Here is an 18,811-nt window from a genome sequence, read left to right as displayed (position 1 = left end):
CAAAAATAAATAGAAAATTTTGTAATAAGCCCACAAAATTTCTCAAACAAGACAGATTAATGAGTATTTATTGTATGTAGGCTGTTTCTTAACATTCTTAATTTCTGTCTCCTTATTGATACACACTGAGATTGCCAGCATTCAGCAACATCAGAATCACAAAACTGATATGAAATTTTTACTCACAGCTACAATATTAACCAGCAATCTATGAACTTTTAAGTGCTAAAAAACTGAGATATGAGCAATCATTTCAAGAGGTAGATAAAGATTGAATTCTACACCTAGTGCTTCCATGGATTATACCTCCTGCACTAAAGCTTCTTTGTAATTTCTTCCTTCACCCGCTCGTAGTAGGTCATTCGCTGGATAGACGAGATGGCATCGTCGAAGTTCCGGTTTCGCAATGCTTTCGCAAATGTGTTAGACCAATGATTTAGTTTCTCTTGCATCTAGATGAACAAGAAGGCAGATGAAACAGGTTAAGTAATCATAAAAAGCTCTTTAATTCTTTAAATGCAACTTACTCCTCCAATCTCCCACCCGAATTTGTGTATGTATAAAGAAGAAAAACAATAACGACAATAATCGGAACAAGTGCCCGAGTAGCACCTGTGACTGAATCTGGTTTAGTTCCTGAGATCCCGATGCATCTTCTACAGCTTCCCTGATTTCCATAATCTGCAATAAGGGTTTGGTAACTTTATATAAATCAACTGTAAATAGAACATAAGCTTGCAGTCTGAGCATTGAAAATCAGGAGCATGAGTTTCTTATCATGATCTATGAAATGATCTCATAAAATGCTTTTACAAACAGAAAGCCAAAAGCTCTCATAGAACTGAATAACTCAGACTGGGTCGAACTTAGGTTCTTACTAGTTACCTCATTTAGCAACTCTGGTTCAGATATTGTATCCTCTTCATTGACATCTAAACCCTCAAGCTTCAGCTGAAAAAGGATGGCAATATAATCTTACAAGCTCATTGGAGGGGAAGACCAAATATTGTAGAATGTAGATAATTTGGAATTAGAAAGGAAGTCGAGAAAATATTAAAACCGATATTCTAGATTGCAGATGCCATAAACACAATGCATATAAACCAAGATCACAAACATCAAATTACAGAGTCCGAGTAGGAAATAAACCGATATTCTCTTCTAATAGTGTTTATTCAAGAGTCCGAGTAGGAAATAAACCAAATATTGTCCGCTTTGGCACGTTACATATTGCCGTCAGCCTCAGTTTTAAAACGCGTCAACTAGGGAGAAGTTTCCACACCCTTATAAGGAATGCTTCGTTTCCCTCCCAAATCGGTGTGGGATCTCACATGAGGAAATGTTATTTGATCCCAACACTAAACATCACTTAGGATTATGCTTAAGAGTGCAGTCTCCACATCTTTCCATTTAGACCTTACAAACAATCCCATGCCCGTTCTAGGACTCAAATGCCTGAGCCTATAATTGAGTGATATGCTCTGCCCCTTTAGGCAAAAATGGGAAAACAATCTTCACCCAGTGCATCAAAACTCAAACATGAGACGTTTTTAACTCCAAAATACCAAAAGCATATAAAATAGTTGCAAACAATTCTTTCAAAGCACAACTATTATGAAGAAGCTCAATCAATTGGTTCAGTTCTAGTTACCATCACATGTTGGTCCATCACTTCCATGTATAATGTAAGTGGGATGGGGTTGCAAAGGAACTATTATTAAGGAAACTTGGTATGAAGAAATTTCCTGAGAATGTTTCATTCCAATTACCCAGCTTAAATCATCACACGACTTCAAGTAACTAGAGGTAGAAATCGATGATAGCATGGCATTTAGAACACAAATAAGATACAAAAATTAATAATGATGATAAGGTAGACAGCATGCTTACAATATATATTGCTCTCGACAATGGCTTACTAAGAGTGCGGTAAGCATCGATCACCCGAGCAGATTGTTCAGCAGCATATTCTCTTTCTCTCTACAAAACTCAAGAAACGGAAAATTAGAGCCTAAAAGATTACCAAACTTCTCAAAGATGAAATGAGACAGACGTCTGATTTTGAATGAACTAAGTCGGGATGTAATTTCTTCTGCCAATCTTTATACTGGCTCTCCAGATTGACATCTCCAATTTCATACTCCTTTTCCCTGGAAAAAGATTTAGGAATTCTAATTATACATCATTTCAATAATTCCCACCTACTAGCAATGAGTCAGAGAAGGATCCCATATGCCCTCCAGTAAATGAGGCGGAAGGTTCAAGGAAAGAAACATGACGGGTGGATTACATCAATGTTCTCGAAATTAAAAAACCATAAGCCAAAGTTTCCTTGGACTTTGAGTACTCAGAGGCAATATGAACAGAGCAGAAAATGAAGAGAAAGAGAAGCTTTGTAATTGATGCATCAGAATTTTTTCATTCTATTTGGAACCAAAAGAATTTTAACAGACCCATCAAGCCCTAAGTTCAAATCTTTCATCCCTTCCCATAATCAGTTGATAATCAAATTCCATCATCTAGTTATTCTCTCAGCTATCAATACAATATTAAAATAGGTTAAGAAAGAACAATAAATTCTTGTTTTTCCTTGCACTTACAAGCCAAATATCTGAAAATAATCCACCGACTGGTCCAAAGGCTGAATGCTCCGACAAGAATCACACACCAGAAACACCACTGACGTTGGAGCCGCAGCGCCACAATTCCAGCACCTAAGTTTCAGGTCCGACGCCTCTGCCGATCGAGAACTAAAAACCCTCGAGGGAAACCTGAGATTGTTGAGAAATTCACATCTAGAGGATCGCCACGGCCGAAAGCATTCTGCGGTGGAAGGAAGTTGCGAGAGTGAGATGCAATTAGACGGAATTTGGGCTGATAGAGCCGAATTCGAAACATTTGGGTAATTAATGGCGGATGAGTGAGTTGTATTGCAGCGCAGAACGGCGAGAAGTGAAGATCGCAGCTTCGCCTTCGACATTGGAAGAAGAATCGGTCCGATTTGTTTGGAACCGAATCCACTCTCCCGGGGTTTAACGAGGTTTTAGAGTGGTGTTAGAATTGCTTGTCCGAGAAATAGAGAAGGAATGAAAAATCTCTCTTTTGAGGCTCACGGCTATACTTAACCAACTGACAATAGGTACTATTTTGCGGTGGTGGTTATAAATGGTATAAAACTAGACACCAGGCGGTGTTTCAGCCAGAAGACTTCTAAGAGGGTGGATGGTGAGATTCCACGTTAATTAGAGAGTAAAATCTCACACTAATAGACGCATTTTAAACCGTGAGGCTACGACTATCCGTAACAGTCAAAAGCAGACAATATCTGTTAGTGTTAGACTCAAGTTGTTAGAGTTTGTGAGCTTGGAACTCCCAATTCCTTGCTAAAAGAAATATTATCTCGATATTTATAAACATTTCAAAATTACAGAGGTGTCATCGAGTTTGACGAGCTATCTAATATGTGATTATTCATTGTAGGAGTGAAATCTCCGGATCAGGACCTATTATTCTGTATCATCTTAGAAAATATTGCACTTGGTCGTACTTAATAAAATCAAAATACTAACGAGTCAAGTTATACAAATATTTATTATGAGTTAAAATCACTTAAAAGTAAGAAAGCTAAGGTATCTTAACGTTAAATCATGAGTTGAGGGTGGCTTCTTCAGAAAAGCTTTTGCCATTTCTGCTTCAATCTTCAACTAGATTTCAGCTCCTTCCTTTCTTAAGCCCCACCGGACTGCCCGGAAAGCACCAGTATCGGGTTTTTCTGTTCCTTACGTACCTCTCCACTGTGTTTTCGCTGATTTTGTCGACGCCATTACGCTCACCGGTCGGTTGCTTAACATGATAATCTGAACTTTGATTCGAATTCGGGTTTCTGGTCGGTCCGTGTTTGATGAAACTCGACACTGTGTGGTTAACTTCAGCAGGTGCAAGGGGTAAAATTTTCTGTTCCGGAGATGCTGGAACTATTTTGTTGTGGTTGACATCCTTGGACAAAGAACTTGATGATCCTAAACGCCTGCAATACAATTCTCAGTTAAAATGGATCACTTTTCTTTGTCTAAATCAATGTACGTACTCAGCTAATCTCATAGAACAACCGATTGAATTTGACACAAAAAAAAACTTATCAGATATATTCAATATCGTAATAGCTTAAGTCTAGACTTCACGTTTTTTTCTTGGATCACATGATATTGCTTTGGCAACCGTTCAAACGGTCTTTATCTGTAACAGTCCAAACTCACCGCTAGCAGATATTGTCTTCTTTGGGCTTTCCCCTTCGAGTTTCTCCTCAAGGTTTTTAAAACGCGTCTTTTAGGGGGATGTTTCCACACCCCTATAAAGGGTATTTCGTTCTCCTCTCTGGGGGAGAACAAAGCATTGGTGTGAAAACCTCCCCCTAATAACCTTGAGGAGAAGCTCGAAAGGGAAAGCCCAAAGAGCCCAAAGAGGACAATATATACTAGTGGTGGACTTGGGCTGATATAACCTCGACCATGGAATTCAGCCTTTCGGGTCGACCCAGTGGATTTTCACAAGGAAGGCAGCTCGAAGGAGAGTTACGGCCTACAAAGTTCGTCATGGCTAAACAATAACAACAGCTATATAATACCCCCATAGAATTAGTTTAACTAAGATGGTATGATCCATATATATAACAGAGAATGAACATGATGCTTCAGAAACATACTCAATAATGTCAAGAAACCATCTGATTCAGATATCATTTGAAAGCATTCATTATGATCACGTCATAGAAAATGGAGTGATTTAGTCAAAACTATTACCTGGAACTATGGTTAGAACTAGTTCGAGCTGGTTCATTTGAAGCTCTCTCAGTGGTTTTGTTCTTTGACAAACTAGCAGAAAGCTCGACTTTCGGATGAACGTTGCTGTCTTCCGAAGTACTCGAGTTCTTTCCAGTATCCTTCTCTATATCCGGAGGCTTTTCATCACTCAAGCATGAAGCAGCCTTTGTTTCAGTATTGGATCTACGTTTCCTCATCATATAAATGGCGTCGTCTAAAGTTTTCAGAGCCTTTTCCACCTCTGGACTGATTTTAGTGATTCTTTGATCCTCCAAGTTACATTTTTCGGCAATACTTCTTCCTAAAATGGCATCTTTATCTCGATCTTCGTCTTCATCGTGCCTAATTTCTATGTACTCTTCCTCCTCAATCTCGTTAATTTCCATGGCAGTTTTTGTGGGCTCGTTTGCATCGTATATGACATGATCCTTCTCATCTTCCATCGAGTTCTCCTGCGACTCTTCGGTCGAGTTTTCCAGATGCACCTCTTGAAAATGATGCATTCCAGTTTGATCGATTTGAAAACTGAGCTCATTTTCTTCCAACACCTTATCTTGTTGATTCCTCCCGTAGAGAGCTTCATTTATACGAGTGTACAGTGGGTCTTTCAAGGCATTCTTAAAATCTTCATCAGATTTGAACATAGAAGCCACTACCTGCAATGTTGTTGACAATTGGAATGTTAAGACGACGGTGGAACATAAGAGTGGAATACTTGCATCTCAGGTAAAATTTGAAGGTTATTCTACAAGTTCCCAAACCTCTTACAAATGAATTATTTGAGTATGCTTGGTCAAACCAAATAGTAATAATCCAAGTTCACCACCCCGGGTAGATATTGTCCTCGTTGGGCTTTTACTTCTGGGTTTCCCCTCAAGGCTAGGGAGAGGTTTCCACGCCCTTATAAGGAGTGTTTCGTCGTCCCCCTCCAACCAATGTGGGATCTCACAATCCACCCTCTTCGGGGGCCGGCGTCCTCGCTGGCACACCGCCTGATGTCTGGCTCTGATATCATTTGTAATGGTCCAAACTCACCGCTAGTAGATATTGTGCTCTTTGGGCTTTCCCTTCTGGGCTTCCCCTCAAGGTTTTAAAACGTGTCTGCTAGAGAGAGGTTTCTACGCCCATATAAGGAATGCTTCGTTCCCCTCTCCAACCAATGTAGGATCTTACAATCCACCCTCTTGGGGGCTAGCGTCCTTGCTGGCACACCGCCCGATATCTGACTCTGATACCATTTGTAACAGTCCAAGTCCACCGCTAGTAGATATTGTCCTCTTTGGGCTTTCTCTTGTTTCCACACACTTATAAGGAATGTTTTGTTCCCTTCTCCTACCAATGTGAGATCTCACAATCCACCCTCTTGGGGCCCAGGGTCCTCCCTAGCACACCACCCAATGTCTGGCTCTGATACCATTTATAACAGTCCAAGCACACCACTAATAGATATTGTCCTTTTTGGGCTTCCCCGTATACTAAGGAAAGGTTTTCACAGCCTTGTAAAGAATTCTTTGTTCTCCTCTCCAACCAATGTGGGATCTCATATTGGTAATTTGAAAACGAGATCTATAAAAACAGAGCGACAAATATTATGCTTTTGATGATTAGTTCCTGTTTATATTGAGTTCGAAAAATGTATAACCTTTTGATAGAGTCGGAAACCACTGCCAATGAGTTGCCTTGAGACAAAGTTTATGAGCGATGGAGGGACAAAATCCAGCTTCATATCCATGTTTGCTATTGTCCTGCAAGATTTTTCAGTGTTCAAGTTCCATATGATATGGACAAGGTAGCAAAAAAGGATCTCTTCCAGGACAATAAATTTTCGAGATAGGCTCCTTTCCAAGCTCCATAGTGGTGCATTATAGCAGATGGATGACAATTTTAATACTCAAGTTCTTTAGCATGCATTACAAACTCTATCCGGAGATGGCTAGGCTTAGTAAATTAATGTCAAAGATAGAAGAGAGAAAGAAACTTCTCACCGGAAGTAGCTCCGAGTATCTGACACCTTCTGTATAGCGAAGCCTCCCACGACATCAATCCTTATTACGTCTTCTGGGTCCGGGATAGCATGCCTGGTGAATCCATGAGTAGTTATATCAATACTGTCCAGATCAGATATCTGAAATGAACAAAGATCTTTGTATTCAGATTTCAATCTAGAATTTAGGCCAAAGTAGTGCACAACAATTTCCTCGGTTTAGAAGGTCTAGAAGTGCATAATCTTGTTGAAATAATTACCGAGTTCAGAAGAACAACGACAAGATCATCCTGAAAGTACTCGAACAAAAAGTAGTGCACAATGATCTCCCTGGTCGACAGCGGCCATGAAACCTTCACCCTTGCTTTCAAAAACATTAATAGTTCAGTATTTCAAAATAGAATGAAGAAGGTTGATATCCATGAGTGTGTGTGTGTGTGTAAGTGCTGACAGTATAGCTAGACAAACCTTACTAACGCGATCTGTTCACTGATCCGTACTTTCTCGAGACATTTGCTGGTGAGAATTTTGAAAGATGGCAGATTAAATTGAGGCCACCTGATGGAGAGAATTCGAAACAGGAAACAAGTGACTAAGACTCGTACAAACGTCACATTGCTTAGCGGTTCAGCTATGGCTGACCAAGAAACCATAAGAGATAAAGGATTATGCTCACCATCTCTTATACAATTCAGACTCCCAGGAAGTGCACAAACCTGCAGACAAATTGGTTGGAGTTGTGTCCATGAACATCAATCACATTGAGGTTAAATGTGATTTAGCTTAAAATTTTTAGGATAAAGTCAAGTGTTTGTCAGTGACACTTACAAACATCAACAGGCCCATCTACAAAGCCTTCAACAAGCAATGTATGATACGGAGCGCCCTTTGGTCCTTCACGATACATAACCCGAAACTCTTCATCATCGTGCTTTGTCTGGAATATTGAAGATTTTAAGTAATCATAGAATCCAACTGCTATGAACCGAAAAATTTAACATTTCCTGAAATATAGGAGTACGAACAAGTTGCAGCAACAACGATACAGCTTGTCAAAGCTTCAAAACGTTGCATATTGCATGGAAACATACAAGCTATCCCCCAGAATATCAAAAACAACAGAAACAATGAAGATGAAATATGAGCATAGCATACTTTCCATTCAGAATGCACCGTCTCAGAAGCTCTGCTGCTACCATTACTGGAAGCACTCCTCAACATGTCAAGAAAATTCGATACTTCAGCGGTTCTTCTCGCTACTACATTTTCGTTACATCCTTCAACATACAAAAGAAAGATTAGAACCTCCAGAAATGGATGGCTAAACCAACACGACAAAGACATACAGAAGCTCAAGATTGTCCAAAACATCCTGACCCATCAGTCCATCACCAACCTTCAGTTCCATGTTTCGAATCCAAACGACGAAGTTGATTAGACACAAGGGACTTGATAGACTCCTGGGCTGTCAGGTCGGTAGATGCGAGTGTTTTGTCTAGCCTCTCCCTGTACTGTGTGATTCTTTTCCTTTTCTCCATATTGCATTTGAATTTTTTTTCCTTTTCTCAAGAAATTGAAACAAAACAGGGAAAATGCACAATCAGTAGGCATCTAACCACATGTTTATTGAAGCCTTAATACCATATTCAAACTTGATTGATTGTAAATACTTTAAACAAAGCATTTGAACTTATGGCATGCCTTGTTGACATCAGATAGTGCAAAAGAAGTACATTTAAGAACATATAAAAAACTTCAAATAACAATCGGGTCCGTGCGAAGAGGACGATTACATGCAAATTACCAAAGAAATCGTAACCGAGATCTTGCAAAGTTCCAAAATGCTAGCAACCAAGCTCATAGGAATCTAGCTTATTAAGTGTTTCTTAAACTCAAAAGAACTCTCTAAATACTTTACACATATTAACAAATAAGAGTCCATTGAAAGAATCGCTCATGCTACTTAAGATCAAAAGACATTCATACCAACCAATAAAACAATGAATATAACTCACAAAAGATCAAAAGAAATCCATATGCACGTATTCAACACAAAAATCATGGTTCAAATAAAAGCTAATTTCAAAGATCTACAAAAGCTTCAGGGTTTGGGTAATGCATCGAAAATAAAGAACAGTAAGCAGGTGATATGAACTGATAATCATCCAAATTATTGGTTGCCAGCTAAACCAAAAGACAGAACTCAGAAATGCAAGAAAAAGGGGAAGTACCCAGATGAAACTATAGTAAAAACAGTCCAAATTCTGCACTATTGAAGCTATTTGAAGAGCAATCAGTCATCATATATAAACATCTCAACTCGTCCAGAATGATACCTGATAAAATTCCCCGACAGATAACGCAGATCTCAATAAGATTCCATACAAATCACATCGGTGAGGAGACAAAGACAGCTGATACGAGCAAATCCAGAAACAGGGTCAGCGGCAGGCGTTCGTTTTGCCCTTGGGACCAACTCCCTCCACCGCCACAGGTTTCAAGAAGTAATCGAATCCAAAAAACTAAGTGAAAAAAAGGGTACAGATCGAGAGAGAAAGAGAAGAAGAAGAAGAAGAAGAAACGTATGAAACCGAAGAAGGGTTGTTTGAATACGTTAAGTTAACCCATCTCCCATGGTAACAACTAGAAAAAATGGCTGAAAACAGCCATTTTCGAGGTGGGGTTGAAGAAAAACAGAGTAAATTGATGAAGGGTAAGAGGTTTGGAGGAAATCAAGGAGATGGGTGCTGAAGAAAACTAATTTGGCGAAGGAAAAAGGAAGGGGTGACTTGGCGCGGAGCACTGGGTTCGTAAGATTCGATGGAACCGAATGATGGTCACGTCGTTGCCTTTGTCCTTACGCAGAAATCAATTCTGAACAATCAACTGTATTCAACTGTCCCTTCCAATTTAATTCCAACAAACTTATGGATAATCGTCGTTCACAGAGCTTGGAGCTTAAGAATTCTGACAAATCCAAACGAACTTGCAAATACACCTGTCAGTTTGGTTGGTTTGTGTGTATTTATATCCCTATTTTCGAAAATTCAAAATAAAGGTAAATTTATTGTCCAAATCGGATAAGATTTAGGGGGACAAGAGAGGAGATTTCCTCTCAATTAGCTGATAAGTTATATGTTTGGACAGTATAATGTTTTGTTTTCCTCTCGAATCCATGTGGGATCTTACATCGACCCTCCAACTCCGATTTTGAAAAACTATTAAGCGGGTTGTTCCAGTAATCATTAAATTTAAATTGTAACATTTACTAAATTTTCATTTGAAAATTCATTTTTTTAATTTAATTTAGGGCTTAGGGATTTCTTTGAATTTGACCCATAGAAGAAATATCTATATTGAATTCATGAGAAAACAAACTCAAGCCATTTATATTAACGACAAGGCTTTTTATTGGGCCTTTACCCTCCACAAAGGCGCACCAAGAAGGCCCATTTATGAGGTTTGGTTTATGGGCCCAATTTCTCTATTTGAAAGTGTGTAGAATATTGTAATAATTTTAAAAATAAAATAAATTATTATTGTTTCCTTCACAAATATGGCTTGGAAGTTTGAACTCTAGACCGGACTAAAAGCCTCTGACATCACATTTGAAATGTGACATTCGAGTAAATGGGAAGTACATAAATAAGTTGAGAAAACATCCGAATGAGAGCGATCCTGAAGATAAGATAACTAAGAAAAGTTAAAAAAAAAATACCTATATCAACAAGGTGCACATTCATTGTTAGTGGCTCATTCATAGAAACTTCATAATTAAACGTGTTTTACTTGAAGTAATTCTATGGTGGGTGATCTCTTAGTTTGGTCGGTAAGAATAGTCTTCACTTTTGAGAAGTGAGGAGTAGGTAATTTGATCACATCGTAGGGGATACAGGAGAATGTCAGGGCCATGAGGTACCAAATAATTCGATTTTGAATTATGATCCAAATCTTGGATTTAAGGAGTAGGTAACCTGACCATATCACAGTAGATACGGGAGAATGTCAGGACCATCAGGTGTCCAAGAATATCAAAACCATCGAATAATCTAGATTCGGAATTATGATTATGGTGTTTTGAATGGGGTAATGGGGTGTGACAAAAAGGAAACTTTTGACCCCAATTTAAAAGGCAACACTAATTATTTAGGTTATTGTGTAAACCCATTTGAGGAACCACAAAATATTCAAATATTCAAAAGTGAAGCAATAAAGTTTGTTTGTCACACACACACCCCCACATCACACAACCAATATAATGGTGGCCTTATTACTTGGATTCCAAATTTATAGGCATTTAGCTGGCAATTGCCTTTGCTCCCCTAAGCTTGTCTTGTCTCCCCCCTAACATTTCCACAAAATATCTTCTTCATTTATTTTATTTTCTTAAATTACCCATTTTTCAAAACACCTAAAAACTATTAAAATTTATTTTATTTATAATTATTCCGAAAATATTTAAATATAAAATGCATCAAATATATCATATGACATATTTTTAAATATAGTATCAACCCTGAACGATCGTGTCAAGCAATATAATAAAAGCCTTTTTTTTCAAGGAAATAACATAATATTTTATTTATTTATTTATTTATTTATTTATTTTGTATGGGTATTAGAAAAACCAACCATTATTAAAAGATTATAATTTATAACGGATAAATGAAACACGTAATTATCAGGGTCGGACTTTCAAGTGTGTGGTGGTGAGTTGGAAGAGTAAGGAATGAGTCAACTCCAATAATCCGATGTGGCAACAACTGTTAGGCTAATCCAATCAGGACTATTTAGGAACCTAAAACGTGGAAGCTGAGGATTGGTCTGGCATGTCACATGTGGACCCCGCCGTCCACTTTGTAAAACTCGTGGCCAGCTTTGTCCAGAGTGCCTTTTCTCGGTTCTGTGGGGCCCACCTCCCACGTCTCTTTTCCCCCTCACGGTTCGCCACTAGAAATCACGCCACTTTCATGTTTAGGACAAGAATTAAACATAAAAAATTAAAAATTATATAATTTAAATAATTTAAATAATATTCAAATTGATATTATATTCTAAATAAATAATAAAATACTAAAAAAAAAGGATTTTTAAATAATAAATTTATAATGTAATTTGGTAAGTGGGAATGACATCACTGAAATTAGGAAAATAAATTGAACCGACCGGTCGCTGAGATGGAGTTCCAACTTGAAAAGGGCGGTGGATAATTTAAGAAAATAATTTAAAATATTTAATAATAATAATATAATAATAATATTATTATTATTATTATTATAAAATTAATTTAATTGGCATAAATTATGCAACCTAACAAATCCTAATAATATCCTCTCCTCACACCTCAGGTCTTATAAGCATTTGGTTAGGTTTTATTTCCATTAACTAAAAGTTTGACTTTTTAAATTAAAATAGCATTTTTTTTTTATTTTTTATTTTATATGAATGTCATTAAAGTTAGTACAACTATAATTTAGTAATGATTTAAATTATTTTTATATTGAGATATTTGGTTTATGATCTATACATTAATGTTTTAATAGCGCTAAAATGTGTATACCACGTGTTACTCTAGTATGTCAAACTTTCATTAAAACCCCACATTTATTTCCTATTCTATAAGTGGTTATTTAGGTATGAACAGTATGATGCACGTATAATGCATTCTAGCCTTTATAAACTTTTATTTAAAATTTAGAGATAAAATTAATATTCGGGTTTAATGATTTAAATAAAAAATTAAAAAAATAAAAAATAAACTCAAATTTAGGAGTAGAATAATATTTCAATCTACTTAGTGTTAGTTTTTTTATTTTATATTGAAAAAATTCAATATATCTATTTACTGACTGAAATTTCAAAATATAACTATTAAGAACGTGGTTGGTCGGATTAGTTTAAACTGATTTGGTCGGTTAATCCAACGGTATGTGTTTAATTTTATCCAAAAAAAAGTGGACCCTACAAATTTAGGGATAATTTTTTATATAATAAATATATAACGAAATTGGTCAATTTTATTGTTTGACCGTCCATTTTGCTAGTGTGACGCATGCACTTTACTAATATGTATTTTTTTTTTTATTTGTTATTAAAAAAGAAAAAAAAAAATTAAATCCTTCTATTAAAATATATTTATTATTTATGATTTCAAGCTTTTATTATTATTTTTTAATTAGAAAATTATAAAAATGAAAGATTGAACTGTCGACTTTTGAAATGATAATTAACGGTTATAATCATGGAAGTGTATCGAGCATGGTTGTTTGGGCTTAATAAAAGATGATAACTTGCCCGACTTTGAAGGCACTCAAAAAGAAAAAAAAATCTAAAAAAGAAAATGCCAACCTGTAAAATCCCGATTGGCCAATTGGGCAAAGGGTTGTCTCACATGGGAAGGAAGGGGCAAAACAGTCTTGAAAAATCTTCTTAGATTCCAAACCATTCCTTTTGAAAACAATACCCACGTGCCATCCTATGACCTGCACGTGTGCAGTCCAAATATTTGCACATATGCCCCACTAAGCTTTGGGAAATTCCCTCACTTACCCAATAAGAAGAAACCAAAAAAATATTATTATTAATAATAGCCAAATATATATATATATATATATATATATATATATTTATTTATTTATTACCTATTGCTGACTCAGAAAGCAAAGCCAAGATGAAGCACAATACACCCACCTAAATTCATTTGACATTGGAACACACAAAACCAATTTTAAAAAATTATAAAATAAAATAAATAATTTATGTATTAGGTTGGATGATGAAAGTCTCACATCGGCTAATTTAGGAAATGATCATGGATTTATGAGTGAAGAATACTGACTTCATTGGTGAGAGGCTTCTTGGGAAAACTCAAAGCAAAGCCATGAGAGCTTATGCTCAAAGTGGACAATATCAGTGAAGAGTCGTGTTCGTCTAACAATGACATTAAGGTTTTTTTTTTTTTTTTTTTCAAATTTTTTGAATTTCCTTAAAATTATAATTTCTTAAATAAATTAAAATGGTAGAAGTCAACTACCCATGACTGTTGATTGAGAAATATACTCTCTTATCCCAAACAAGTCCTTCAAAATATACCAATCTAACCGGAAACCAGTCAAACCGGTAATCGAGGGTTTCAATTAATAAGTTTTATTGTTTTTTAAAATGTAAATTCTTTTAGAAATAATAAACCTTTTTCTTTTAGAATATTACTTTACCAATGTGGGTTGGTCGACGAGTGTACAAAACTAGTGGTTGACGATTTTGAGCTATTAGCGATTTCTTTATTTTCACTCGTAATTTGAACGGTAATATTCTAAAGAACAATAAATTGTAATATTCTAAAGAGCGATCAGCTTAAGAATCTTAGACCAATAAATCTTTGACATTTTTTTTTTGTTATTGATAAATAATTACTATTTTTAGAATGAAGAATTGTAATACTATTTTGGTCAGCGAGGAATTCTAGGAATAACAGAGAAGTGGAGACATATTTTTCTCTATTAGATAAACTGATCCAGAACAATAATTATATTCTCGATCCCACCAACTCCTAATACTATGGTAGACTACTGGATTAGCTTATTAAATAATTATTTAGGCGTAGAATATTAGATTGTAATATTAAAATTTAAGTTTAAAAAAATTATTTTAAGCATTATATTATATTTTTACTTGTAAAATATTATTAAATTTATTAGGATATTTTAAGTTTTCGATACAAATTATATTAAAAATAGAAATTATGTATTAAAAAATTATTTAAGGTTAAGATTGGTCAAAATGGTTATTTATTTTCCCCTCACATGAATTAAAAGGGAAAAAGAAAAAAAAAAAAACAAAATTTATGAATTTGTAGGAAAAAAGAAATAATAATAATAATAAATCTCTCTGTCCTTCTATCTCTTTCCCCATAAAATGACTTCCACTGCCCGTCTTCCCTACCTTTGTCTCTGTCTCTCTAATTACATCTCAAAGCCAAACCCAACGGCTTAGTGTTCGACTCTCTTTCTCTCAATTTCTTTTCCCTTTCTTCTTATAATCACGAACCCACAATTTCTTTTTCCCCGGATTTGCGTTGTTTGATCAGGGGTTTCGTTAATTGTTTCTTGGAAGATTCTGGGGCTGAATTTCCCCCTAATTCTCGGTGCCCCTTTTTGTTGTTTTTCTGTTGGGGGTTCAATAGGATCAGGATCTTTTCTTCTCTTGCATTAACTGATGGTAGTGAAGATGATGAAGTGGCGGCCATGGCCGCCGCTTGTTTCGAGGAAGTATGAGGTGAGGCTTGCGGTGAAGAGACTCGAAGGGCTTGATCCGCCGCGAGATGGAAAGGAGGGGGTTGATAAATTGACGGTCGAGGTCAAATGGAAGGGCCCCAAAATGGCTTTGAGTCCATTGAGGAGAACGGCGGTGAAGAGAAATTACACCAAGGAGGCCGATGGGTTGGATCAGAACGGTGTCGCTCAGTGGGATGAAGAGTTTCAGAGCGTTTGTACTTTCTCTGCTTACAAGGAGAATGTGTTTCATCCATGGGAGATCGTTTTCTCTGCCTTCAATGTGAGTTTGAGTTTGAGTTTGGGTCTTTTTGTTGTTTGTTGTCCTCGATTCAATCTTTGCCTACTTTTTGTGGTTCACGGCATTGGGTTTTTCTGGATTTTGGCTATTCATCTTTTAGCTTTTCCTATCAGACTGGTTTTTCCTTTTCTTGCGATTATAATTTTCACTTTTTGGGTATTTTCTTCCTTAAGATTTGTACTGAATGGAAGCAATAATGGGTGATCTTTCGCCATTTCAGATAGTTTGCGAGCTCTCAGTTCTTTTATGTAGAATTCTAATATTTTCTATGGCCTTTGAAGAGGCTTTAGCTGAGAGTCTGAAACTAAGATATGGTTCTTTCTAAAGGGTAGTTGAATTCATCAAGGGAGTTGACCTTTGTAACTTGTGATTTTGTGAGTTTCTGGATTTTGTTTCTTTGTACTCTTTTGAATGTTTTATGCTGAAAACGAGGCAAATAGTGGGTTTCTAGTAGATTTGCTAGGATCTTATGGATGACAATGTTTCTTTGCTATTGTTGTTTGGTTTTGTCCTTGACATGAGATTTATATGGATGAACTTGATGAATTCCCATTCTCTGTCTTTACTGTGAGTAATTATCAGTAATGGTCGATAGTGAACTTGAACTTGAACTTGAACGTGAACCTGAACCTTCGTTTTCTTTCCCTCCCTACTCAGGGCTTAAATCGAGGGTCGAAAAACAAAGTTCAGGTTGTTGGATCAGCATCGCTTAATCTGTCTGAATATGTTTCTGTGGCTGAACAAAAAGAGCTCGAATTGACGATACCCCTTAATCCATCCACAAATGCTACTGAGACCAGTCATGTTCTCTGGGTTCGTATCTTCCTGTTTCCTCGAAATATTTGATGCTATTTCCCCCCACTCAAATTGTTGTTATCTCACATGTTTTTTTCTTATGGTGGATTGTACAGATATCGCTGAACTTATTGGAGCTAAGAACTGCTCAAGTTGTATCACAGCCTGTACAGAGATCGGTAGCCCCGGCTCCATCTCCACCCTGGTCAGGAGATAATGTCCCAGCAGAAAAAGATGAGCTCTCTGCTCTTAAAGCTGGCCTCAGGAAAGTAAAGATTTTTACGGAGTTTGTGTCGACCCGAAAGGCAAAAAAGGCTTGCCATGAAGAAGAGGGCAGTGAGGGGAGGTGTTCTGCCAAGAGTGAGGATGGTGAGTCTTGCTACCCGTTCGACTCTGATTCCTTTGATGACATTGAGGAAGGGGAAACAGATGAAGGGAAGGAGGATACTAACATAAGGAAGTCCTTTAGTTATGGCACTCTGGCCTATGCAAATTATGCTGGAGGATCACATTACTCTGATATGAAGATCAATGGCGGTGACGAAAATTTAGTTTACTATAGTAATCGAAAATCAGATGTGGGCTGCTCGAGCATGGAGGATTCAACTGCTTCAGCCTCTGAACAACCTTTGCCACAGAGTTCAAAGCGTGGCCTGTTGCCATGGAGGAAGAGAAAACTAAGTTTTAGATCTCCCAAGGCAAAAGGAGAGCCATTGTTGAAGAAGGCCTATGGCGAAGAAGGTGGTGACGACATTGATCATGATCGAAGGCAGCTCAGCTCTGATGAATCTCTTGGTCTTGGGGTAAGATTTCTGCAATCATATACAGATTATGTACGTGTCGATAATGATAATGAGGAATGTCTACCAAGCTTTTAATCGATATCTCGATAGTCTGTTTCTTTTCTACAATTCTTGCTAAGTTAAAGTTGGTTATTGCAGTGGCAAAAGACAGAGGAGGATTCAACTGCGAATCGATCATCGGTTTCTGAATTTGGGGATGATAATTTTGCAATTGGCACTTGGGAGCAGAAGGAAATTGTAAGCCGTGATGGACATATGAAGCTACAAACACAGGTCTTCTTTGCTTCTATTGATCAACGTAGCGAGCGGGCAGCGGGTGAAAGTGCATGCACTGCTCTTGTAGCTGTTATTGCTGATTGGTTCCACAACAGCCAAAATCTCATGCCTATAAAATCTCAATTTGATAGTTTGATCAGAGATGGCTCGTTAGAATGGAGGAAACTCTGTGAAAATGAAATATATCGGGAACGATTCCCCGACAAGCATTTTGATCTAGATACGGTCATTCAAGCCAAAATCCGACCGCTGTCTGTGGTTCAGAGGAAGTCCTTCATTGGCTTTTTCCATCCAGAAGGCATAAATGAGGCGAGATTCGAATTTTTGCATGGTGCCATGTCCTTTGATAACATATGGGATGAGATTAGCCGTACTGTGACAGATTGCCCAGACGACAGTGAACCACAGGTTTATGTTGTCAGTTGGAACGACCATTTCTTTATTCTTAAGGTCGAATCTGACGCGTACTATATCATCGACACGTTAGGGGAGAGGCTCTATGAAGGATGCAATCAGGCCTACATCTTGAAATTTGACAACAACACTACAATCTGTAAAATGCCCGACACTAACCAGTCAGCTGGCGAAAAGACTTCCAACGATCAGCAGACTGTTGCAGAAATAGTTGAGGCCAAGGAACAACAGGCCAGTGGAAAGGAAGAGAGCTTGACACTAGAGAACGTAGCCTCACAGCCTGAAGAACCAATGAAGGAGAAAGATGAAGTCTTGTGTCGTGGGAAGGAATCCTGTAAAGAATACATCAAGAGCTTCTTGGCTGCTATCCCGATTCGGGAACTGCAAGCCGATATCAAAAAGGGTCTAATGGCATCAACCCCGCTTCACCACCGACTACAGATCGAACTAAACTACACCCAGATTTTGCAACCTTCACCTGACTCCTCTCACGCCTCAGAAGATCCGAACACTATGCCACAAAGTCCCGATGCCACACTACTAGCAGACATTGCTGCTACATCATAGGCTTAAATGTAAATTTAGAATTGTCGGTTAATCTAACTAGTTTTCCTTTTGCAAGTGACTGAGAGCTTAACAAAGAGGAGGGAATGGACATGCAGTATAGTATAGGTATGCAGCAGTAGCAGCAGCAATGTCAAGAGCAACTGTCTGTGTGTTTTTTGCTTGCTTTTTGGTATCTAATCTCCCTATAATTTGTCTGATCATCTTCCATGGACATAGACCTTACTTTTGGACATAAATGAGTAATCTTCCTGTGAATTATCACATCAGCTCTCTTTCTCCTGCTTTCCTTTTCTGGTTTCAATTCCCTGTTCATGATGTGGTTGAGGATGAGATATTATGCTCTGTTGATTTGTGGTTCATAAGTTTATCACAATTGTTTGTTGCTCCATTATCATTTGTGGTATCCTATCAGCAAAGCTGGTAGTAAAGGCCGGTGGAGGCTGTGTTGAGGTGTTGGGCTTTTCTAGTGCATTATCAAACTATATTTAGCCTCTCCAACTTGTTTTAGTTCTATTTTTCTCTCACCACAATTATTGTGCTTCTCCAAATGACAAGGAATAATCATAGTGGGAGGCAATGTT

The 18,811-nt window shown here is 37.4% G+C and overlaps 3 protein-coding genes across 5 annotated transcripts; 1 reads left to right on the top strand and 2 right to left on the bottom strand.

Moving 5' to 3' along the window:
• Positions 1-38: 38 nt before the first annotated feature.
• On the bottom strand, positions 39-3,090 carry LOC111791135 (co-chaperone protein HscB homolog). Its single transcript, XM_023672357.1, has 6 exons — positions 2,601-3,090; positions 2,054-2,150; positions 1,891-1,980; positions 886-951; positions 613-681; positions 39-452 (listed from the first exon to the last, which is right to left on the bottom strand). The coding sequence occupies exons 1-6, from the start codon at positions 2,978-2,980 to the stop codon at positions 315-317; spliced, it is 840 nt and encodes a 279-aa protein (XP_023528125.1). The 5' UTR covers positions 2,981-3,090; the 3' UTR covers positions 39-314.
• A 345-nt stretch (positions 3,091-3,435) lies between these two features.
• Positions 3,436-9,800, bottom strand: LOC111791682. Of its 3 annotated transcripts, none has more exons than XM_023673129.1 (11): positions 9,138-9,800; positions 8,201-8,362; positions 7,960-8,081; positions 7,633-7,741; positions 7,481-7,520; positions 7,273-7,362; positions 7,065-7,164; positions 6,806-6,945; positions 6,463-6,565; positions 4,800-5,476; positions 3,436-4,027 (listed from the first exon to the last, which is right to left on the bottom strand). In XM_023673129.1, exons 2-11 carry the CDS (start codon positions 8,340-8,342, stop codon positions 3,712-3,714), a joined length of 1,839 nt encoding a protein of 612 aa, XP_023528897.1. In that variant the 5' UTR covers positions 8,343-8,362; positions 9,138-9,800; the 3' UTR covers positions 3,436-3,711. The 3 variants fall into 3 exon arrangements, with proteins under 3 accessions (XP_023528897.1, XP_023528898.1, XP_023528896.1); XM_023673130.1 differs by having other exon boundaries at positions 8,201-8,368; positions 9,141-9,800; XM_023673128.1 differs by having other exon boundaries at positions 8,201-8,363; positions 9,141-9,799.
• Positions 9,801-14,724: 4,924 nt separating this feature from the next.
• Positions 14,725-18,496, top strand: LOC111791681. Its single transcript, XM_023673127.1, has 4 exons — positions 14,725-15,357; positions 16,033-16,188; positions 16,287-16,973; positions 17,112-18,496. Exons 1-4 carry the CDS (start codon positions 15,019-15,021, stop codon positions 18,228-18,230), a joined length of 2,301 nt encoding a protein of 766 aa, XP_023528895.1. The 5' UTR covers positions 14,725-15,018; the 3' UTR covers positions 18,231-18,496.
• The last annotated feature ends 315 nt before the right edge of the window (positions 18,497-18,811 follow it).

Source organism: Cucurbita pepo, chromosome LG03, assembly GCF_002806865.2.
Source record: "Cucurbita pepo subsp. pepo cultivar mu-cu-16 chromosome LG03, ASM280686v2, whole genome shotgun sequence".
Lineage (NCBI taxonomy): Eukaryota > Viridiplantae > Streptophyta > Magnoliopsida > Cucurbitales > Cucurbitaceae > Cucurbita > Cucurbita pepo.
Note: the sequence above shows the minus strand (reverse complement) of the source record. Positions and strands in the feature narration are given on the sequence as shown.